Source organism: Osmerus eperlanus, chromosome 26 (genome assembly GCF_963692335.1).
Source record: "Osmerus eperlanus chromosome 26, fOsmEpe2.1, whole genome shotgun sequence".
In the NCBI taxonomy this organism is placed as follows: domain Eukaryota; kingdom Metazoa; phylum Chordata; class Actinopteri; order Osmeriformes; family Osmeridae; genus Osmerus; species Osmerus eperlanus.
Genome location: NC_085043.1, coordinates 7,781,889 through 7,805,739, shown reverse-complemented (window position 1 = coordinate 7,805,739; position 23,851 = coordinate 7,781,889). Strand labels below are relative to the sequence as shown.

General features: G+C 46.1%; 2 protein-coding genes across 6 annotated transcripts; one reads left to right on the top strand and one right to left on the bottom strand.

Moving 5' to 3' along the window:
• Positions 1–639: 639 nt before the first annotated feature.
• On the top strand, positions 640–5,803 carry abhd8b (abhydrolase domain containing 8b). Of its 3 annotated transcripts, XM_062452831.1 has the most exons (6): positions 640–973; positions 2,057–2,158; positions 3,140–3,934; positions 4,078–4,248; positions 4,518–4,734; positions 4,834–5,803. In XM_062452831.1, exons 3-6 carry the CDS (start codon positions 3,150–3,152, stop codon positions 5,119–5,121), a joined length of 1,461 nt encoding a protein of 486 aa, XP_062308815.1. In that variant the 5' UTR covers positions 640–973; positions 2,057–2,158; positions 3,140–3,149; the 3' UTR covers positions 5,122–5,803. The 3 variants fall into 3 exon arrangements, with proteins under 3 accessions (XP_062308815.1, XP_062308816.1, XP_062308814.1); XM_062452832.1 differs by lacking the exon at positions 2,057–2,158 and having other exon boundaries at positions 3,144–3,934; XM_062452830.1 differs by lacking the exon at positions 2,057–2,158 and having other exon boundaries at positions 641–973.
• A 1,619-nt stretch (positions 5,804–7,422) lies between these two features.
• On the bottom strand, positions 7,423–21,930 carry ptprc (protein tyrosine phosphatase receptor type C). Of its 3 annotated transcripts, XM_062452611.1 has the most exons (31): positions 21,687–21,930; positions 17,851–17,871; positions 17,465–17,509; positions 17,128–17,349; positions 16,973–16,993; positions 16,394–16,675; positions 15,955–16,179; positions 15,707–15,832; positions 15,442–15,576; positions 15,183–15,326; positions 14,948–15,100; positions 14,562–14,773; positions 14,407–14,467; positions 14,135–14,243; positions 13,926–13,960; positions 13,564–13,673; positions 13,057–13,147; positions 12,712–12,788; positions 12,511–12,547; positions 12,192–12,289; positions 11,741–11,866; positions 11,431–11,588; positions 11,056–11,191; positions 10,726–10,875; positions 10,471–10,561; positions 10,159–10,292; positions 9,759–9,893; positions 9,519–9,641; positions 9,246–9,406; positions 8,857–8,992; positions 7,423–8,351 (listed from the first exon to the last, which is right to left on the bottom strand). In XM_062452611.1, the coding sequence occupies exons 1-31, from the start codon at positions 21,748–21,750 to the stop codon at positions 7,995–7,997; spliced, it is 3,975 nt and encodes a 1,324-aa protein (XP_062308595.1). In that variant the 5' UTR covers positions 21,751–21,930; the 3' UTR covers positions 7,423–7,994. The 3 variants fall into 3 exon arrangements, with proteins under 3 accessions (XP_062308595.1, XP_062308594.1, XP_062308597.1); XM_062452610.1 differs by having other exon boundaries at positions 17,128–17,509; XM_062452613.1 differs by lacking the exon at positions 17,128–17,349.
• Between the last annotated feature and the right edge of the window lie 1,921 nt (positions 21,931–23,851).

Sequence of the window (23,851 nt, the reverse complement as noted above, 5' to 3'; positions counted from 1 at the left end):
ACGGGTCTGAAGATAAATGTAAAATACCTTTTTTTCTCACACAGAAGGCCAGGCACAAATGGAAACGCTCTTACTTGTTTTGTCATTACGGGCTAGCACCGTCAAAATAAAAACTTTGTTCTGAAGTTTTGTAGTCCAGTCCTTTGTCCACCAGCATCTTGGTGGATGTTTAGTGGGCCACGTAGAGCTCCCAAAAGTTTGATCAGCATAATAATTTATATAAAAACTACAATTAGGCTATGTACAAATAAATAACTCGACGTGTTTATTTATTTAGGCCTCTGCCTCAGATTAGTTGCACTCCTTGGAAACGGTAGGTCTAACAATATAACCATGGCAACCACATCAGCACCAACCCAGGACGAGAAATAGAGTGCACGAGAGAGAGAGAACGCGAGAGAGAAATAATGAAAATAGGTTCTTTATTTTAACGAAGTTGGAAAGAGAATGCTTGCTTTCCATTTGTTGACATTGGACGTTGTGGCTATGCCAGAGTCGTAACCTGTTGCATGCATGGGTTAAGGTTCAAATCTCCACTTTCAATCAATCACTGTTGTGGATTTAGAAACGTGCAAACTACCTTGCTGGATATGTTATCCATTTGGATGCTTCGCAGCCGTGCCTCAATCAATCAGTAGAGGGCATTGATTCAGACTATTCAAGGTTCGTGGAATAGTCGGACGCGCCAACGGAGCACTTTTATGGATGTAAACCTATAGACATGTAGGTAAACCTGGCGCGTCCATGCGCCTAAAGGAATACATGTGGGCTCGACTTGTAGCATTTTTGGGCAGACGTGATTATTTTCTCAGCATATAGCAGCCTAAATTACTCGGTGATGTTTAAAGCAGGAACGGAGTGGCAGTCAAATTAGATTATTGGATTTGCTGAAACAGATTACGCCTGTTTCCTCCACGACACAGAAAACAGCATAGGAAAAAAATCCACCGTTGAAATCGTCTAGGATAATAAGGTAAGATGATTTGTACGGCGGTATCATCTATTATCAAGAGTAAAGTTTATATGAACATGTGCAGTAATATATTTTATTTGGTCAGGATTTGATCGTTGGTGACAACCCTATAATGTTCAATAGAAGAAAAACGTTCTGGAAATTGCTTTAGGCTTGTTTGCTGCATCGGACATTTGGTCAAGTGCTTATAGGCCACGCGCACGCTTTGTTATTGTCGGGATGGCCTGGGGATAGCACTGACCGGTTGATCGTTATAGAATGTATATCGATTCCTGTCAGTTTATCAGGAAGGACCGAATACATCCGTGTTAAATGACCAAGCATGACATTTTTGACCCTCAGACAGCTTTTCTCTATACTTGTCCTTCAAACCCTTTTCCATGTGCCAGAGTTATTCAGAATGAGATCGTCAGAAATAAACTCGATGGTATGCTTAACACTTAAACAGTGACATAAAGAATTCCCCGCAGCTAAATGGACGAATGTCCACTCAAGGCACGGGGATTAACCTAATGTTTGTTGACTTTTAGCAATCCAGAAACTGTCAACACTTGGAACCCCTAGTGTGCTTAATCCAGACCGTGCTGTCTGTCCTTGTCACATATCTCTGTTGTAACTAGACAGCATCTACTACTGATGGCTCTGAGACCACGTCCTGCAATCACATTTACATTTGAATCATTTCGCCGATTCTTTCATCCAAGTAGTGCATATAAAAGTACAGCAGAAGATTAAGGATCAGTCAGTGCCACCAGTGTGAGGTCCACTCCATGGGGAACTGGTCAGTGTGGTGTCTAGACACTGAACTGAAAGGTCATCCAGACAAAGCACTGGATAGTTATTCAGAACAACTGGTTCCAGAAGAAGAAATGATAGGATACATTGTTACTATTATCCACAGTCTAGCATGGGCAAGTGAAACTAAGACACACATGCTGTCCTAGCTGGTTCAGTCACCTTGAATTGACTTTATAGCTTCAATAGGCAACATATATTTGACTGGGTATGAAATTGAGCATGTAGCAGCTAATCTCTTGTGTTCAGTCTCTATCTGTCCATGCTCCACTGCCTGTCTGTTTCCAGGGAGAAAGCTGCAGTGTGTGGACTGAAGGGAGAGGTGTAATCCGCCCTGAGGACGAGAGCAGAAGGGAGGCTAATGCCACTGGTGCAGACCAGCCAAGACTGGTAAACAAGCACCCTCTCACAGTCACAGCAGGGGGAAACAAGAGCAGTATTCATTCTGTCTCCCTATGGATCTCTGCTGTGCCTAAGGAGAGATTCAAACTCGGTGTGATTGAATCTAAATGACAGTGACTCACCAATGTCAGGGTTGCCGTCAGATAGATTTGATTGTGTTTTTACAGTATGTCAGGCATTCATCTAGTAGACGCTTTTATCCAAAGCGACTTTCGGGGTATTTAAACCTGGTACCTCTTGATCTTCCGTCAAATGCGCTACTACTGAGTCACATGATTCAATTTTGGTCTGTGAGAATGTGCGTGTGACAGCACGACACAGAGATTCAGATTCAGATTCGGAGAAATTTCTGTGCTTTCTGCTTCACACTTGACCATGGGTTTGATCATGACTCCCATTGTCTTTACAGTGGAAAGCGGTGGTGGGTAGTGACCACATTGTCTCAGCGTAGCCGGCTCAGACTCACAGCCTATTACTGTCCCCTGCTATTAATACTCCCAAGGCCACGCTAGAGGAAGAAGCTTGCCTGTGTGTAAGCCACGTCTGAAAATGGCCGGGCTTTATGTTGGGATGCTAATGCTAATGGGCTAATGTGTTGCTACTCTGCCCCAGGCCTCTTCTGCCGAAGAGACAGGTCAAATATTTGCTGTTGTTTCTGTGCAAACTGTCCATAGTGTGTTACGGGCTGCTTGGAGTCATCTCCTCCCAGTTAAACATGTGCATTTGCATCTACAGGCTCAGGAATGGGTCTTTACAAATTGAACAATTGTAGTTTTGAGCCATCAGTAAAGTGTGTTTGTGTGCTGTACACAAGGTCAACTTTAGTGTTGGGCAAAATTATTGCCTGATTAAATCTGTATTTGTGTTCTCTTAGGTTAGACAGATAGTTCTGCCTGTGACTCAAATGGAAATTACTCATATTTATGTGTGTATGTGTGTGTGGCCGTCTGTGTGTGTTGGCACCACCAGACAGGCAGCCATGTTAACCAGCTTCGTGGAGGGCCTCCTATGCTGCCTCACAGGAAAATCGGCCAACGCGGTGGTCCCCATAGAAACGTCGGAACCCGCCGACGGCTATGAGTTTGTGGAGGCGAAGCCGGGCCGCGTCCTGCGAGTCAGACACATCGTCCCGGAGCGGCCGGTGGTGGAGGAGCCCGGCGGCCAGGGCGGCAGCGTGAGCTGCAAACGGAAGATCACGGTGTACCGGAACGGCCAGCTGCTGATCGAGAACCTGGGGGAGGCAGGGAAGCAGGACCCGCTGCAGGGCCAGAACGGAGAGCCCGGCAGCACTGCGGAGGTGGAGCTCACGGACTGCAACAGCGCCAGCCCCTCAGCCAGCCCTCCGGGGCCCGAGAGCGGGGAGGCAGGGGGAGCCGGGGCCGGGGAAGAACCAGGGGCAGGGGTCAAACCGACCCCAGACCAGTCCGATCAGCCCCAGCAAACGCGGAAGCGCAGACGGAAGCCCAAGCGCACGGTGGTGATAGATTGCGAGAGGAAGATCACTTCCTGTAAGGGCACGCACGCCGACGTGGCGCTGTTTTTCGTGCACGGCGTCGGCGGCTCTCTGGACATCTGGGGCAGCCAGCTGGACTTTTTTTCGCAGCTCGGCTACGAGGTCGTCGCCCCGGACCTGGCGGGCCACGGGTCGAGCTCGGCGCCGCAGATCGCGGCGGCGTTCACCTTCTACGCTTTGGCCGAGGACATGAGGGTAATCTTCAACAGATACGCGCGGAAGAGGAATATTCTCATTGGACACTCTTATGGGTGAGTCATCGCCAAATGGTTTTAACCTCACTTCCTTGGGATGAAGCAAGTATGTCATTTGATACTGAGAATTACACTGAGTTCTACTCGGAGGTAAGAACATAACTTCAGACATCACTGTCTGTCCCTGTGGGTCCATCCAGGGTGTCCTTCTGCACCTTCCTGGCCCACGAGTACCCCGAGCAGGTCCACAAGGTGGTGATGATCAACGGGGGGGGGCCCACGGCCCTGGAGCCCAGCCTCTGCTCCATCTTCAACCTGCCCACCTGCGTCCTGCACTGCCTCTCCCCCTGCCTGGCCTGGAGCTTCCTAAAGTAAGCTGTGTGTGTGCGTGCGTGCAGGCGTTTATGCACGTGTGTGTGGGGGTGTGTGTGCGTGCAGGCGTTTATGCACGTGTGTGTGGGTGTGTGTGTGTGTGGGTGTGTGGTTGTGTGTGCGTGCCGGCAGGCGTTAATGCCCTCGTGTGTGAGCGGGTGGGAACATGCAGGCATCGATGCACGTGTGTGGGTGTGTGTGTACTGCGTGCGCGTGTGCATCTTCCTGCGCCACCTCACATGCCACGCCTCTCTCTCGTCCCCCCCAGGGCGGGGTTCGCCCGCCAGGGCGCCAAGGAGAAGCAGCTTCTGAAGGAGAACAACGCCTTCAGCGTGTCCTCGTTCGTCCTGCGGGCCATGATGAGCGGCCAGTACTGGCCGGAGGGCGACGAGGTGTATCACGCCGAGCTGACCGTGCCCACGCTGCTGGTGCACGGCATGCACGACAAGTTTGTCCCCGTGGAGGAGGACCAACGCATGGCAGAGGTCAGTGGTCTGTCTTGTCCGACTGTCTGTCTGTGTCGGTGTCTTATCTCCATCTCCATATCTCTATATATACACCCGTCTTGTCTGTCCTTCTCCCAGATCCTGCTTCTGGCCTTCCTGAAGATCATCGATGACGGCAGCCACATGGTGATGATGGAGTGTCCGGAGACCGTCAACACCCTGCTCCACGAGTTCTTCCTCTGGGAGCCCGATGTGAAGCCCAGGCCCCGGCCGGAGACGGCCAAGGCCCGGCCGGAGACGGCCAAGGCCCTCTCGGACCCGGGCAGGGCGGGCTCGGACCCGTCTCGACCCCAGACTGCCATAGCGTCCTCGGCCAGCAACGGGCAGACCCAGAGGACTTCGGAGAGCAAGAACAAGAAAAAGTAACCTCAGATTGACCTGGATGTAACCCGGTCTAAGCTGAGACGACTAGCAGGGTGTACTGTTCAACAGAGATGGTTGTGCTAAGCATAGTCTCCTCAGACTCTAAGAACTGGTCTGAGCCAGTTGGAACAGGTTTTTCAAACCGGTTTCTGCTCACATTGGCGTACGAGGAGATGGAAGCCAAAACGTGGTGTCTGACGGGGCCTGGATCGGGTCCAGGTCTCAAGACCCAAGCAGAAGGGCAGGACCAGGGGGTGGTACCGAGGGCTGCCCTCACCAGGTGCCCTTATCCAGGGACAGGCCTTTGGGGGTTGGTGTAGGACCGAGGACTAGGAGCACAGAGAGGTGCTATCACTCTGCTGCAGCCGAGGCTGATCCCGGTCACAGTGTGCGTTGCTTGTGACGTTGGTGAGGATGTCCGTGCTGCCCTATCCGGATGTGGCCTGCCGGTGCTGCAGGATTAATGAGGTAGATGGAGGGGGGGGTGGGGGGGGGGGGGCGGCTAAGAGGCACAGAGAGGACGGAAGTCGCAGCAGGGGAAGTAGATCATGTGACTTCCCTGACCACTCAGACCAAGGCTTTTCCAATCAATCAATCAGTCAGCTAAGACACTATAGATTGTATCAATTGAAATTGGATTGATAAAACGAATCAGTGTGAATGTACCAAATCTGTCTATCATTTACATTTACATTTAGCAGACGCTCTTATCCAGAGCAACTTACAGTAAGTACAGGGACATTGCCCAAGGACACAACGTCATTGGCCTGGCGGGGAATCAAACCGGCAACCTTCTGATTACTAGCCCGATTCCCTAACCGCTCAGCCACCTGACTCCCTTATCATGAGCTAGGTATTCAGTTTGACATATCAAAGTTCATCCAGCGTGTGAGGAGTATTTGAAAGCCGACCAACACAGATTAAGTCTTTAAGAAGTCTCTAACGCACATTTATCAACATCAAGAATGCTCTGAGGAATGTCTGATCTCTGTATCAGGACCTATTGTGGTGGCGTTCAGAGATGACTACATTGATATACAACAAAATATATTTTAGAATCAGTTCCGCTCCCTGTGATAAGAAGCAGTCTTCCTATAGTATGACAAGCTGTTTGCTGGAGCGACAGAAACGCGACAAGGAGAGTGACGTGGTTTGGACTGATGAAGAAGATGAACTCGGTCACTGTAGACACCTCGCGATTTGAATTCTCCGAATTTTTGTAGTCTGAATATATTTTTTATACAAATGCAACCTAACCTTCGAATGATTAAAGTGACTATACTATTCAAATAAAACTGATCTAATTCAACATGATTGTGCCCTGTGTAAATGATCAGTATCCCGTTTGTACACTTGAGTGTCTTAGCTGTTTGCTTTTGATATTTAATCGAAGAAATTGACAGTTCTTTCAGTTCCCCAAATAAAGTATTCTTAAAAAATCTGGAACTTGTGCAGCTTTTAGTTTGGTTTATGTGCAACTGATGATTTTGCAGTCAGATACCGTCTCCTGTATTGTATATTTGTACGGAATAACCTATTGTAGAGACATCGTATGTTAAGACCGTGTGGTTCAAAGCCAGTTAGACCAAACTGATTTAACAAACGTACATGTTCTTATAAGTGCACTTAATAAGGTTAAGTGGCCACAATTAAATTATCTAATTCACACGGCTGTATTGTCAGTACTTGGAGGATATTGTGTCTCACAGCGCTTCATTTACTGTAGACTACTGCTACTTTCTCGATATACAGTTTTAAATGACAGCTCCATTGTGGCGTGCTTCAATACCGCCATCTAGTGGTTTACTGTGAGCATTACACGTGCCGTTCTCACAGTACACCACTAGATGGCGATGTTAAAGCGCTGTACTATGGAAACGGATTTACTTTCTCGATTACAGTTTTAAGTGACAGCTCCATTGTGCCGCGCTGTGAGAACGGCACGTGTAATGCTCACATTAAACCACTAGATGGCGGTATTGAAGCGCGGCACAATGGAGCTGTCACTTAAAACTGTAAATCGTAAATCGAGAAAGTAAATCCGTTTCCATAGTACAGCGCTTTAACATCGCTATCTAGTGGTTTATTGTGAGAACTGCACGTGTAATGCTCACATTAAACCACTAGATGGCGGTATTGAAACGCAACACAATGGTGGTATTGGAATTGGTCCCCTTTAAAAAGTATTCACATACCGCTACCGAGGAGCTAAAATTATCAGATTATCAGACAAGGTGTGGAAGAAACGTCTGAATGTGAATCAAACTGCAGAGCAGAGGACACAGCAGTAGAAACTCGAAAATATAATTTTGTATAATTTTTATTTCTATAGAAATGTACTGCAGTACAGAAAAGCATATTGTCTTATCAACCAACTATTTAAGCTTAACTACATAAAACGCATTTTTGTAATTTTGTAACATCAATGTTTGATGAAACATCTCATAGTTTGAAAACAGCAAGTAGTGCAAAGTTAGTTTCACTTTGCTTGAAAAAATACAACAAACCATTTTGGAAGTTTAAGTACAATTAGGATAACCTAACTTATAATTTAGTTTTCAAATTAAAATCTGCCAAGTCACAAAATTACACTATAGTATAGAATTCCATATAAAACATAAAAACATGCACATTATACATAAACAATGTATATAAATCTACAAACATAAGTACGTTTACATACATTCATCAAGCCATGAAGCCAAGCAAACTCATATCCTACAGTAAGATTTCAGTAGTCTATTTTAAACACAAACTTTCATACTTTCACCTAGATAGGTCTAGATAGGTTACAAATGGTAAAAAGCACTCATATACACGACGGGTCCCCTCTTATTTGGAACACTGTATCTCTAGCATAGTTTCCTCTTTGCCTCTCACAGGTCCACAGTGACCAGAGGGCCGTTGCTGGTGTCCTCCAGGGGGGTCGTCTCAGAGGGCGGCCTGGGCTCTTCAGAACCCCCCTCGCTTTCAGAGTTGCCCCTGTCTTTCCCTGAACTGGACACGAGGGGGACAGTCTCCTCTGCCTGCTGCGCCGCTGCTGCCCCCTGCTGGCTGGAGGCTGCGGCGCTGCCTGCCCCCTGCTGGTCGGAGGCTGCGGTGCTGCCTGCCGGCTCTGGCTGGGTCTCGTTGACGATCTGGACGGACGCGGCCGAGGGGGCGGCCTGCTTCACTTCCCCGTTCTGCACAGGAAACGCTCCATCCAGAGCGTCATAGAGGAACTGGTACTGCTCCTGAGACACACACACACACACATATATATATACACACAGAAACACAGGCGCACACACAGGGTGTGTAACAGGTCCTGTGTAACAAGTTGCGTAAAAAGGTCCGTAGCTCCTAGATTATAACTTCCATTGACATTTGTATTCGTTTATCCTAAGTGACATACAATACAAACAGTGTATACAGTCAGTACAGAGCACAGCAGATCACCGCACTTTGCTGTGGGGGGGGGGAGAGATTGAGGCTGGAGGCCTGTTGGGGGGGGGGGGAGAGATTGAGGCTGGAGGCCTGTGGGGGGGGGGGGGAGATTGAGGCTGGAGGCCTGTGGGGGGGGGGGGAGAGATTGAGGCTGGAGGCCTGTGGGGGGGGGGAGAGATTGAGGCTGGAGGCCTGTGGGGGGGGGAGAGATTGAGGCTGGAGGCCTGTGGGGGGGGAGAGATTGAGGCTGGAGGCCTGTGGGGGGGGGGGTGAGATTGAGGCTGGAGGCCTGTGGGGGGAGGCTGGACTCACCAGTTTGGTGATCATGCCCTGTCTCTCCTTACGCAGTGCTTTGGCCACCTGGAACACGTCCACCAGCTTCTCAGTCTCGGCACAGTCCAGAAGGTTCCACAGGGCGCAGAACACCCCCGAGCGTGAGGAGCCATCACTGAGAGAAGAGGGGGGAGGGAGGGAGAGATGGAGGGAGGGAGCAAGGGAAGGATGAAGGTTTTGTGGAAGAGTGGTTGGGTTGAAAGGAGGGAGGGATGAAGGGATGGACGAAGACAAGGATGGACGAAGGGATGGATGGGGGAAGATTATGAATTCAGTTTGAAGTGATACATCATTTCCTGCTGAGATGTCAGTATGGAAGCACTCGCGTGTCCCAGAAGACCCGATTCTTCTCCGAGGCCGTCACTCACTTGCAGTGAACCACAATAGGCCCGCTCCCCTCTGATTGGCTCCGACCACAGGCCTGCTTGATGTTCCTGATCATGTCTGTCAGCTCCTGGCTGTTCTCCGGGAGTTCTCGCCCCGCCCACTTCAGGAAGTGGTACTGCCTCACCTGCCTCCTCTCTTTCCTCTGCAAGCACAGTGGGCCGCATTTCAAAGGACATTCGCCGTTCAAATGGCGGAAAGGAAGAGTTCACACGGCGAGGGGATTGCGTCTGATCTCTGTGTAGTCACAGCGGTACCTTGGCGTGTCTGAGTTGCATGGTGCGCACTGTGTATGCAGCAGTCACGTCTGTGCCGGTCACTTCCACCTCCACTTCTCCAAATGTCATCTTGCTATCGCCCCAGTACGCCGAGCAGAACTCCTACACACACACACACACACACCACAAACACACACCACACGCACCCCACGTGATTTCAGTGCTGCAGTCCTCTGTAAGGGTCTGCGGGCTGCGTGGAGCGTGCGTGTGCCGGCTCACCTGGTTCCCCTCCGTGCAGTCAGACAGCATGACGAGGGCATGGCTCTTCTTCCCGTACACCATCTGCCAGAAGTCTGCGCTGGTGTGGGGAAGAGGCCCCTGCGCTGCTATGAGACTGCGTGGACACCAGTAGCCCTGCATCCGTGAAACACAGGGCACGTTATAAAACCACAGGTCGCATTATAGAAATGCAGGTCAACTCTTTTGAACCCCAGGTCCCATTTTAGAACCACAGGTCACATTATTGAACCACATGTCACATTATAAGACCCCAGAGGTCAAATAATAAAAACCACAGGTCGCATTATAAAACCTCAGGTACATGTTATGAACCCCCCAGGACCCATTATAGAACCACGGAACCGTGACATCATAGAACCGCGTTGGCATGGTAACCCACGTCTATATGGGAGGCGTTGATGTACACGGAGGAAGTTTCCTCCTCCTCGTCCGACGATTCGTCCTCATCCGACTCCTGGTCACTGTCGTGGCTGTTCTCGTCCTCCATCTTGACCAGCACTCGGTTGTAGTCATCTGGGAGGGGGGAGGGGAAAGGGGGGAGGGGGGGAGGGGGGGGAAACCCATTACAAGATTGAAACAGGGAACTGAACTCAACATGTCACTTGTTTTCGAGGTGGATTCCCAGACTGCATGTGTAGTGGCTTGTTTGCAGTTCTTCCCCGCAGAATCCCTGTTGGGGGGGGGCACTCACAAGGGATCACTGAGGAGTAACGGTTCTTCTTCTTGTTCTCCTCGGTGGTCCCCATGTTGAAGGTCCTCCAGTTCTTGTACCTGGGAAGTCTCTGAATCACAAATGGACATCCTTTCAACCAATCATTCAAAGGATCAATCAAGCACCCCATCAATGTGCCTGTCAATTCATTAACTACCCGACCTCTAAGTTAAGCAATCAATTACAAAAGCAATCAATCAATCAGAGTAGGTCTAGGTACACAAGAGTTCCGACCTGGAATTCGCATTCCAGCAAGGAGGGATCATTGCCAGGGTCTGTATTCTGGAGCCTGCAAAGTGTGGAGTGAAACTCGGCCAGGGGGATCTCTGTCTCCCCAAACTGGTTGTACTCTATCAGAGCCTGGTGGATGAGAATGTACTGGGCCTGCACACACACACACACACACACACACACACAAACACACAAACAGATTTGTTTATATTTATCACACCTATATCCTGTACACATGCATGATTTGTCACATACTGTGTTTATGTGTGTGTACGCATCTATGTGTGTTTGAGTGTATATATGTGTGTGTGTGTGTTTCCAGCAGATGTTTACCTCCACTTGGACCATGAGGGACCTCTGTCTGCGGAGCCCGACCACAAAACCATAGATGTCCACTCGGCCCTCCAAATCCAGACCCTCCATCATAGCATCTATGCTGATGTAGGAGCCAGTACGACCCACTCCCGCACTGCACGCACGGCACATAGTACACACACAGACCCACCACACACCCGCACAGACACACACACAATACACACAGACACACACATAATACACACAGACACGCCACTCGGACACACACGCAGACACATACACATGCAAAGATACACACACACCCAAGCACACACACACACGATAGGACATGTATTACATAATGCCTTCACTACTTAAATGCATGACATGGAGCTCTTAGTGGCCGTGCCCCACCTGCAGTGGATGACGATGGGCCCGCTGAAGAAGTTCTTGAAGGCGTTGACGCGGCGTCGCAGCTTGAGGAGGAGGTGGGGTTCCCCTGGGACGCCGTGGTCCGGCCAGCTGGTGAACTGGATGTGGGTCACCTCCCTCTCTGACGACTTGTCCCTCTTCTGAAAGGACACGGACACACACAGCACATACACACACACACAAACATGTGTTTACACAAACACACACATGAACACACAGGAAGATACGAGAGGGAGAACAGGAAGGCATACAGTATACTGAGTGATGTTTCCGCGGAGAGCTGGAGACTCACGTTAGTCAGGCTGAGACGGCGGATGATGTAATCGGGGCAGAGGTCCTCTCCATTCAGCTTCACCACAAACTCATCGAAGATCTCTGCCTCGTGCTCAGCAGACGGCCAGTACTGGGCACATTTATTCTGCAAGCACATCATCGACATCCCTTTCTTTATCGTCATCTACATCATCACTGCCAACATCATCATCATCATTATCTTCATCATCACCTCCAACATCGTCATCATCTTCATTATCATCATTATCATCATCATTACCTTCATCACTACCTCCACTGTCAACATCATCATTTGTTCCATAATCATATACAAATTTACCAATCCTACCATTGGTATTTCTTGTTTAGGTAGGGTATACTTGTTGGAAATGAAAAGGAACAGCTGTCAACAGTGACAGCTGCAGTCTGTGTAATCACCATGACGATAATGATGAGAGCTGTCCTCTTACCCTGTTACTCTCCTCACAACGGGTCACCATGACGATGATGGATGACTGTTGCTCCCAGATCATTCTCCAGAAATCAGCTACAGTCTCTTCCTTCGGACCTGTTGCAAACAAACACAAACACATTACGATATGCACACACACACAAACACACAAGCGCACCCACACACATTACAATGCACACACACACAAACAAACACAACATCTGTCAATACTACAGACTTCAGTGAGTTGATTAAATGAGTTATGATTATAATGACTGAATATATATATATATATATATATATATATATATATAATATTCAGACACACAAGATCTCACCCTGGGCTGCTATGTACTTCTTTGATTCCTTGTAACCCTGTCGTAAAAGAGACACACAACATCAGCCTCTGTGTTTGGAACATAAGATCCGTCTCTCTTAGTAACACCACACCTTCCTGACAGAAACGTGGTCTAGGCCGACTTGAAAATGTGAAAAAAGACAAACAGCTTTCTCAGTCAAGTCTGACTGATCCTCCTCACGTCAATGAAGCTGGCATTGATGTAGTCCCATCCTGTCTCTCCTCTCCCAGAAGTCAGCTGGACGCGGTTGTGATCATCTGACAAAACAACGAAGAGAGACGCACCATGACGGGACGCTTTCAGGTGGACCTCCCTTGGATCTGTTTGGGTCAACTATGCCGGTTCGAATTCCCGGCCGTGCCAAATGACGTTGTGTCCTTGGGCAAGGCACTTCACCCTACTTGCCTCGGGGGAATGTCCCTGTACTTACTGTATGTCGCTCTGGATAAGAGCGCCTGCTAAATGACTAAATTTAATGTAATGTAAATGCTCTGGGCAGAAGGTTTGACACTGCTGTTCACTCACAAGGCAGGATGTCGATGTAACGGTTCTTGGCGTGATTGCATTGTTTCCTGGCTTCTTTTGCTGTGTAGCTGCTGAAGATCCTTGGAATGCTCTAGAAGGAGACAGCGACTATGTGAGAGGAGGAGTTGGCCAAAACGGGGAAATGGTTGTTGACAGTTGCATAGCCATAATGTTATCCAATCTTAAAATGAGGGGGGCATATATATATCAACAAATACTTTATGTTTTATTGTAAACAATCAGATATCTGGGGGGAGAGAGAGACATGTAAATGTAAATAAACAGTAGTGTAGATGAAATGACTACCACTAACCATTAACAAATGAAATCAAAGCTACAGCAGTCTGAGTCTGTCAACAGTCTGACAGTCATCTGAGAGTTTGAGAGCATATCAAATGAAATCAAGCCCCAAAATACATATTTGTAAACCGAAAAGGTGTGTAGCCTACTAAAGTGAAGTAATGAATGAAGAAATAAGCGAGGAAAGAGAGGGGTTCCAAGTTTCACCTGAAACTCGGCTAAGAACAGTCGACCCTCATCTGCTATCTTCCTCTTGTAGGTGTCCAGGAGGAGGTCTGCTACAATGGGCTCCACGTTCAGCAGGTTGTCCTCGTTGCCTAGGCAAACATCGGCCGATTATCAGCAAAATACGTAAACAAATTGTATAAAGAAGGTTCTAGATTCAAACGATTTATGATGAACATTCACGTATTAAGTCCTGGGGACATCTCCTGCCTTTTTATTCAGATATTGCCAGTGACCGCTTTAAGTGGATCACGCATTGTGCTCCATGCTCCCTTAACATTGTTCCCAATAAAGATTGACACTGAAGAGACACAAAGAAAGGGACTAATGAAAGATTCACTTACTTTGCTCAAACATCTCAACAGTTTCATCGTTGTTGCTGGGGAAGAATAGGAGTACGTTCGAAATGAGAGTGTTAACCTTCGCCGCAAAAATGGAAGAAGGCCATGGAGCGATGCACTTGAAATAGGCTCATGGCCTTTAAACATGAAATCTCGATCAGGCGGACATGCCAACGCCGGCGCATTACGTGACACAGCGATAGTGGACTTACCCGAACTTCTTGCGATGCAGAAGATAGATTTTGTAGACGACGAAGATGAGGGCGAGGGAGGTGAGGATGATGAAGAAACCCAAGATCCCGATGGCAGCTTTGTCATTGTCTGAGAGGGGTAAGACGACATCACAGGGACATAAGTCATGCCCATTCCGGTAAGAAACGACAGGGCCACCAGATACAGTAAAAAAAAAAAAAACTAAGCTGGGAAAATATTGGTGTTTAGTCCTACGTGATATTGGGCAAGGAAAAACAATTAGCCTACTTACAGCGAGTGGCAAATTTCTTTTCTGTCTGTGTACTGTTGAATTCCCCGTTGAAAGCAAACACCTAAAAACATCAAATGTATGGTTACTCCAACTGTTCTCCCTCGAAGTACAAATATTGTAATTTTTTGAATCTCACAAGATAATGAAATATTTACAGTTAGTGTGTAAGTTGTGGAATAGCGAAGATCTTTGAAATGAAATTTGCAGATGCTGTTCTTCCTTTCCTTCCTTTCCTGTCCGTCATTGAGAAAGGCTATGTATGTAATGCTCTCTCCATTCCATTTATCTTTCTCTAGGTCATCACATTTGATAATGTAATAATTGTTTTCTTGCAAAGTCGGTTGAAGGTTCTTGACTGCTCCAGGAACTGGGAAATACAGAAAGATTAGATTTTAGCATGGACCCCCGCAGACATACAATGTAAGTATGATGATCATCAGCTAGGTCTACTGTTTGCAGAGCAACATTGACTAGGCCTAAATATTCATAGCCACTCCATTCATTAATAATTTGTCATTATTAATTAGTAGCAGATACTTACTTCCAGGTTTGGTATTTATTTTATAACATGTTTTCTCCTTCACTGGTTGGCCATTGTAATATGGATTTACACAACAGTTATAATATTTATATGCTATCAATCCTTCGATCTCAACAAGGCCGTGTTGATATTGCTCTGTCTCTGCCTTGCATTCTAAGGGAAGAACAAAACGTTATGATGAGGTCCCACTATTTCACAGGAGCTTTTCAAATAGGAAAATCGTACGGGCCTCTACCTGTTTTGTCCTTCACTGGCGAACAGCAGCCCCTGTATGAGAGCTTCAAAAGCTGTTCTTTGAGGCAGTTTCCAGAGCTTGTCTTCCCACTCAGGCTAATAGATGTATTGCTCTGGGTAGGGCTAGACAAGTCAATTTTTAAACCTGTTGAAATAAACAGTAGACAATGGTCACATTGCATCCTTGTTGATCCCCCAGATTGTTGGTTGACATTCAGGGACTCCATCCTGTAATTTTTCTTTAGTCATTTTCAACTCACCGCAGTCTACGTTGACAATAAAGGACGTGGTCTTATTTGTTGTCTGATTGTTGAGTTTGACACGCCCAGTACAGTCATACTTGGTGTAGGGCTCCAACATAGAGATGTTCACATTAGATGCACCTTTTCCTGTGGCTGTAACCCACACAGTAGACAAATCATGTTATTTTGTATTGGTTTACTACTGATTCATGTCACTTTTTACAGTGTCACAGACAAACACTATGATACATTGTTGTGAAGTAAAGCACATTTCTCTGCTTACTCTGACAGGAATAATCCAGTTCTATACTGTCGTTACAGTGCTGTGGTTTGTTAGTCCAATTTGTTTGAACAGGAAATGTATTTGAAGTTTTGACTTCAATGTTGACTGAACTTCTCTCAAATAGATCTAAGAGAGATAAAAACAAAACAGAATCAATATTTGAATTATTATAAAAGGGATTAATTTACTCAGATAGAGCATTTCAGACATAAGAACATATGTTTACTATCAGAAGAACCGTGGCTTACCGAGGGTGATGGGTGTTTTGATAATGTTGGAAGGCAAACAGCTGAAGTATGTTTTCAGTTCCGAGCAAAAGTCATCAGCGTTTAACTTGATACACTTGCGATTAGTATTATTGCATGTTTTAATGGAAGCCTTTTTGGTTTGTATTGTGTCATCAATATCCCATTTACTCTCATAGCAAAGATACCCTGGGACACACACAGTATTGGGATTGATGTCGCTTTCAACTGAAATGCAGAAATGTTGATTTTAGTCATTTTTATGTTTTCATTTATGTTGTAGTACCTTTTTCTGAGTATATTCTAAGGAGATTTGTTATTTTTTTACTCTGTGTACTCTAAATCACAGTGATAAACGCACATTAAAATACATCTGAACCAGGAACATGACAGACCTGATCTGAGACCAAATTTGTGCCAAGAAACCCAGATTTCTACGTACCAATTTCACCAGTGCGAACAGTCTGTTTCACACTTTGTTCACAGGTCTCATTTCCATAATTCACCATCACACTGTAGTTGGTACATGGCCGCAACATATATATCGGACAGAGTGTATTGAAAGTGGAGTTGTCTGATGGAATGCCTGTGCATTTCCGTTGAAAATTCCGTCTGTTGCCTGACATCTCGGTGAGACTGATGACATAGTCGACAGGGTCAGATGTATTCGATCTGGCAATCTTGATCTGTAAGCCATGTTCGATGTTTTCCACCGAATATGTGCCTGGAAACCGAAACGTTAAAGACAAATGTTTCTGATGGTTCACATGGATCTGGAACGCTTTTCAATTCTGATTGATAGTGACTAAATTACAGTGTACTACTGTATACTTTCTATGTATGGTAGTTTATGTGTACTGTAGCTTCTTAATGGCCTGAATACTGGTGATACATTTCAAGAGGTTAACTAGTCGCTAAAATATGCCAGAACTATCCAGTTTGGATACCGTTGCTACAGCAGTTCCTACACATTTAACGACAAAGTGACTAACAATGCAAATTGAAGGAAACAATAACTCACAGTTTCGTGCAGTCTGGGTGCCTGAAAAAATAGACCACACAGATTAGGAACCCACTAAAAAGAAGTACAAAACAAGCTAGCCAGACAGCTAGCAGCGAGGACAAGTGATGTCAGTTAGATATTGTAAATCGCCATCTCAGTGAGAAGGCTCCAACCTGTGGTGAGGATGACTGGCTTGATGCTGGGAGGGGTGCTTGCAAGAGAGGTTGGAATGGGGGTAGGTGGGGTAGGTAAGGACTGATTTTGAGTGGTGGAGGTGCTTGCGGGTAATGCCTGGCTGGGGGCAACAGTGTTTGGGGCAGAATGGTTTGTTTGTCGGTTGGAGGTGCTTGGAAGGTCAGAGGGTGTCGTTGTCAAGGGCTCAGCCTGCTTACGGACTGCAAAATGGAAGACAGCATTAAGATAGAGAGGAGGGTCAACACGTTTCACTGGGCTTGTGTGTGAGAGTGTTCTGGGTGCCAGACAGACGGAAGCAAGGGAGAGATACGTTACCGTTTGGTGGTGCCGTTTGGCTCGAAGCCTGAGAGGTGGAGTTGTCTGTGGGTAAGGTTGGAGGAGTGCTTGTAAGATTGGAGCCTGTCACCAAACCATATCAGTTTAAACAAAGGTGCCTTTAAATATGATACACTCATCTCTACTCAAGGGGGTTAAGAACTTTATTTTCCTTTTCTTTTTTCTTTTTTACTACTGCTCGTCGTTTGTTTAAAAGATGGCCTATTACTTCTTATTCGATCATCTCACTGCTTCTTCCTGTCTGTGATTGCCATTTGATATCAACTGGTCACTCAAACAAATGCTTCAAACGATGTAGTGCCTAGGCTTTTATCATTGAGAGGCACTCATAAACACAGAATAATTGTGGAAAAAACATAACTCACCTGTCGGCTGTGATGACTGACCTGAAAACACAATAACAAGCAGAGCATGAGGTTACAAGTGATGTCGGTTAGATATCGTAAATCGCCATCTCAGTGAGAAGGCTACAACCTGTGGTGGGGATGACTGGCTTGGTTCTGGGAGGGGTGCTTGCAAGAGAGGTTGGAATGGGGGTAGGTGGGGTAGGTAAGGACTGATTTTGAGTGGTGGAGGTGCTTGCGGCTAATGCCTGGCTGGGGGCGACAGTGTTTGGGGCAGAATGGTGTGTTTGTCGGTTGGAGGTGCTTGGAAGGTAAGAGGGTGTCGTTGTCAAGAGCTCAGCCTGCTTACGGACTGCAAAATGGAAGACAGCATTAAGATAGAGAGGAGGGTCAACACGTTTCACTGGGCTTGGGTGTGAGAGTGTTCTGGGTGCCAGACAGACGGAAGCAAGGGAGAGATACGTTACCGTTTGGTGGTGCAGTTTGGCTCGAAGCCTGAGAGGTGGAGTTGTTTGTGGGTAAGGTTTGAGGAGTGCTTGGAGGAGTGGGGCCTGTCACCAAACCATGTCAGTTTAAACAAAGGTGTCTTTAAGTATGATACACGCATCTCTACTCAAGGGGATTAAGAACTAAAAGATTCTTTTTTTTTTTTTACAACTGCTCGTCATTTGTTTAAAAGATGGCCTATTACTTCTTATCCGATCATCTCACTGCTTCTTCCTGTCTGTGATTGCCATTTGATATCAACTGGTCACTCAAACAAATGCATCAAACAACGTAGTCCCTATAGGCTTTTATCAATGAGAGGCACTCATAAACACAGAATAGTTGGGGAAAAAACATAACACACCACTTATCGGCTCTGACAACTGACCTGAAAACAGAAAAACAAGCAGAGCATGAGCTCATCATCACGCCAACACCAGCGCCACCTCGTCAACAACACTGCATCTGTCTGACTGTTACTTCCTCCCAGCCCCGTGCAGGGCTCCCATGGTGCAAAACCGGCAGAGGAAAATGGTGTTGCTACAGTAGTCGCGTGGTGCCTTTCAACACAGAAGCAAGAGAGGCACGCTCCGGGTTGCCGCGGCAACGAGGCCTCCGGCGCGAGCAGGCGCTACTTTTTAGCAGGCCTGCCGCAGTTTCCTGCCTCGTTCTCCGTGCTAGCGCTACCGGAGGCTTTGAGCTGTGTTTCGTGCATGCCTGTGACATCTGCACATCTCACATCATCAGTTGTGACTAGTATATATTTTTTTTTTCTTGGCATCTTTCTTTTCTTTTTACTTTAATAATTTGAAGATCTTAACATAGAATTCCTACTTGTGTCCCTTCTTGTATCAAATAATGTTCTTTACTTTAGGCCTTCTTGACAAGATGTCGACAAGACTTATAAACCGTACACTCAAAATATTTACAAGATACATAAACTACAGTGGTTGCCTCCGCTGAAATGGACTTGCTGCCCAGACACAGTCACACAGAGGCACTAGAGCGGGAAAGGCGGATGGATCTGGAGGCTGAAAGACAGGTTGTTAGGCCCCAGGATGTGGTTGAGTCAAGCTCTGTTTGCGATGCTGGAGATGCATGCTCAGTGCTCTTACACCTCTCTCCTCCACCCACTCGCTGACGAAGGAGACCTTGTGTGTTTTTGGTTCTTTCTTAGTTTGTCATGCTAGTATAACATGTATACAGTACATGTTTTGACTGTCATAACTGCACGTACATGTTATAGCTGTTTACACATTTAAAATATTGTAACTTCTATCACATCTATCAAGCCTATCCCTCTTTTTCTCTTCTTCTTCTTTAGAAAACGGCGTTTGATAAACCAGGTTCAGGAGGAGAAAACCACACAACATCCAAAACACAAATTCACCCTCGTATATATTTACACACCTCATCTACCTGCCACTTGTCTGTTCAGGGATCAAGGGATACAGTACATCCTATTTTTCTCATACCGTATATCATCAAAGTCACAAATTGTAAACATAACCCTTCAGGTTATAGACTTCCGCAGAGAAAGTTGTAACGAAAATGAGAAAATGCTATCAAAACAGGGGAAGCTTCAGAGAGTCTGACTGTGAAATGGCGGACTCGTTTTGCCTTGGTTTTTTCGTGGAGGCCTAATGGCTTTCTTCTTTAGTCATAGTCTTTCTTCTCAATGACATGAGGGCTGAGGAGGTGTGAAACCACCCACAGAATGTAACGTGTAAAAGATCATCCCAGAACAGAGAGACAGGGGCGAGCTGCATTCAGCATCAACCACATCTCTCTCTGTGGCTCTTTCTCTCTCTCTCTCTCTCTCTCTCTCTCTCTCTCTCTCTCTCTCTCTCTCTCTCTCTCTCTCTCTCTCTCATCTCTCTCTCTCTCTCTCTCTCTCTCTCTCTCTCTCTCTCTCTCTCTCTCTCTCTCTCTCTCTCTCTCTCTCTCTCTCTCTCTCTCTCTCTCTCTCTCTCTCTCTCTCTCTCTCTCCCTTACTACTAGGTGTCTTAATGATGAGAATCCTTCACCAGTGCCCAGACAGACAGATGGTTGTGATTCTGATCATTTCAAAGCAACTTCTACGTTTCGGAGCTTCAAGGCTTCCTCTTTTCTAAACAATTTCTTAAAACTCCATCTTTGCTTTCAACAGGAAGTGCTCAGTTTCAGCCTGTGACAGGAGGTGCAGGCAACAAGCTTAAAATGGAACACGGAAGTGGTCAACTAGAGGGCTGTGCGACTACACTGTGAGCTCCCCAACCACCAGTCCCCAAGCCTTGTGTTTTACACGCGGTAGCTGTCACCTCTGCTCAGAAAGGGCGGCACTGTGATCAGAATAATGCCAGTTTTTCTCAGCTTACGCTACAGGTGCATGCTACTGGCTGACGACATCTGTGAACCCTATTCTAGGGGATAGGTACAGCTCAGTAGTAGGGCATTTGACTGCAGATCATGAGGTTGCAGGTTCGAATCCTTAGGTGGGGTGCATTGCTTTGGAGAAAAGCATCCGTATGTTGTCCGTATGTTGTATGTTACTATATGTTGGGTCAAATCTTAGAGTGTGCAGAAAAACAACAACACTGTAGAAATGACATCCTAGTGGCCTGGGATCCATGCTGGAGGAATGGGAACTTGAGTTGACACACATGCGCGTGCACACACACACACATGCGCCTGCACACACACACACAGGCAAACATGCACGTACACATACAACCACACTTCATAACCTCTTAATGGGACACACCCAGACCATCTCTTCATTCCCGATAGCTTATCATTTATGTCAAATATACATTCACACACTCGTACACACAGCTAGATACACAACACTCACATAATCCTTTTTCAACTGTACAATTTAGGACTTATAACTTCATCTGTCAGCAGTGTAAATAGTGTAATAAATGTACATAAACTGTTTTCACATTTTTGGTTTCAAGACAATTCGAAGAAAAATCACGCTTTGGTAATCGCTGCTACGTATTAAGGATGTTCTCTTAAGCTGCTGTTGCATCTTTAGGAAGAATTAAGATTGAGGTCTTTCTTTCAGAATTGTAGTCAAATTCTGTGCACTTTTACACAGCTTGACAAGAATATAATGGGATGGTCGAATACTGTATAAAATATGACACTTTATCCTACCTAAAAATATCCAGTACGAAACCGCCATACCAAGTGCAACAAGTTAAAACATTGCTTGCCTAAACTTGATGGTGTGCGTTAACAAATGTGCGTGAAACTCTGATTCTTGCCTTTTTGAGGACTTCCATAACCCCCGATGTGAGCGTTAACAAAGTACAGCATTACAGCCACAATATTCCAGCTATTCCAAAGGCTAACAACATTATGAACACTTGAAAATGAGTACTTACATCTGGCCAAGCCAAGCAGCCCAGCCCAAAGCAGCAAGACCTTCGGCCCACCGAGACCTGCCATATCATGAAGATCTGGTGTGTCCAGACACCATACGTCCTGATGGAGATCAAACACGGAAAGAAACAGAGAGCCTCTGTTTCAAACTTAGAAATAAGAAGAAATAGTGTCTGGTTTATTTCTTGTTACGGTGCGTTTTCACCCTGCTCTTATCTGTCAGCCCAGCTTCCTGGATGTGTTCCTCAAACCTCAGACCTAGCATCTACTGACTCAGCCAGTGATGTCACAGTACGTATACTACCTTGCTTTACTTTACAGGAAGTGTATATTATCTACGCCACTCTGAACAGGAAGTCCCTGTTTAACCGGACCCTATAACTCTTCTCTCTCATTCGTAGCCCAATCCACAGGCATTTCGATTGTGTTGGACACTTTTGAATATTTTATTTAGATTCAGACGCATTTCATCAAATACAACATACTTTTCAGAGTGCCTGCAGACCCCTGCATCATGGACTCCATAGACTCATGGAGTCAAACACCAGAAGATATCTGATGGATGTTATTAAACTGCGACATGATCTGCTTGCTAGATCTCTAACCAGGTCGACGTGCTTAGCTGGCTCCAAATGTCATTCAGAAGTTAAACACACTCGCTATCACTTAATGAGACATTCCAAAACAGTCGAGCACTTCCTCCAATCACCTCTGAACTCAGAGTCCAGAGGAGGAGGGGAAAGTGAAAACGGATGTACCCATGGACAGAAGGAAGATGTTCCTTGAAATTTCACCACTGTAATACCGATGTAATACAGAGCACTTCCAGTTCTTGAATTTATGCCGCACTTACGACTGTTTCATACACTTTCATACATCGGTTTGAATAAAAGCTTCTGTTAAACACAAGAGTGTAAATGTAAGGGGAGAGGAATTCTGAAAGGTCTGATCTGCCTGCTTGAGACAAGGTGTGATTTCGGATATAAGACATGATCCTGTTTATCCAGAAGGTATCTGGGGGTTGGTGAACATAGCGACAAAAGCGAACATAGGGAATCAGGAGGTTGAAAGATAGTGAGTCACAGCAAGCAGGGGAAAAAAAAGAAACACAACTTTATTCTGCAGAAAGGAACTGTTCTCTAAACAAGCCGTTATCTGATTTTTCAAATCCCTGAGATCTCCCTACCTAGGGTTTGGCGTTTGATGGGTGAGCATCCTTTACTGATGTTTACAAGCGGGAGAAACCATGGAAACCAGGTGAGGAGAGTCCTTCTGAGGGTTGTGTGTCCGAGGCCTAGACCCAGCACCAGTGGTGAAATGAAAAGAAACACAAACACAAACATTGAGGTCTACAAAACAGTTAATATGTTGGACCACTCAAGCGTTTAACCCTTGTGTTATCTTCGGGTCATTCTGACCCATCAGTCATTGTGACCCACCGTCGTATTTCGACAACTTTAACGCATACAAAAACAAAGTGAAGCATTATCTTTTAACCGTTGGGCTGTCTCAGATCCCCCACATTGTGAAGGTTAAAAACATTTTGTATTGGGTAAAATTGGGTAAACACAACGATGGTTCGTTATGAACCTTTGGGTTATGTGACGGTGAGCCCCCTGAATCGCAGTCATGCTCAGCATGAATGAAAAAAGTTTTAGAAAACTCAGGCCCAGCCGCCCAGGGCTACACATTAGCCTTACATTTAGTCATTTAGCAGACGCTCTTATCCAGAGCGACTTACAGTAAGTACAGGGACATTCCCCCGAGGCAAGTAGAGTGAAGTGCCTTGCCCAAGGACACAACGTCATCTTGCACAGCCGGGAATCGAACTGGCAACCTTCTGATTACAAGCCCGCTTCCCTAACCGCTCAGCCACCTGACTCCCCCAAGCCTTCCAAGACACATGCGTTTGCTTAGGCTGCACCCACAGGACAGATTCAACTAAGAATCTAGATCCGACCACAGCATCAGAATCAGAATCTGAATTTGGTTTATTCGCCATGTAGGTTTACACAAACATGGAATTTACTGTGGCAGGAAGGTGCAAAAAATAAACATATACGGATCTTAAATTAAAAGTAAAAAAGTAAAATAGTTTAACCCATTCTAAGAACTAAACAATCTAAAAATGAAAACAATTAAAAATATTAATACGAATAAGAATATG

Excerpts from the sequence above, each read along its gene's own strand:
- abhd8b (XM_062452832.1), top strand. The coding sequence starts at position 3,150 with ATGTTAACCAGCTTCGTGGAGGGCCTCCTATGCTGCCTCACAGGAAAA. Across the intron at positions 3,935-4,077 it reads CTCATTGGACACTCTTATGG|GGTGTCCTTCTGCACCTTCC; the intron begins GTGAGTCATCGC and ends GGGTCCATCCAG. Across the intron at positions 4,735-4,833 it reads AGGACCAACGCATGGCAGAG|ATCCTGCTTCTGGCCTTCCT; the intron begins GTCAGTGGTCTG and ends TCCTTCTCCCAG.
- ptprc (XM_062452610.1), bottom strand. The coding sequence starts at position 21,755 with ATGATATGGCAGGTCTCGGTGGGCCGAAGGTCTTGCTGCTTTGGGCTG. Across the intron at positions 16,180-16,393 it reads TGTTCGCACTGGTGAAATTG|TTGAAAGCGACATCAATCCC; the intron begins GTACGTAGAAAT and ends TCTGCATTTCAG. Across the intron at positions 10,293-10,470 it reads TTACTCCTCAGTGATCCCTT|ATGACTACAACCGAGTGCTG; the intron begins GTGAGTGCCCCC and ends CCCCCCTCCCAG.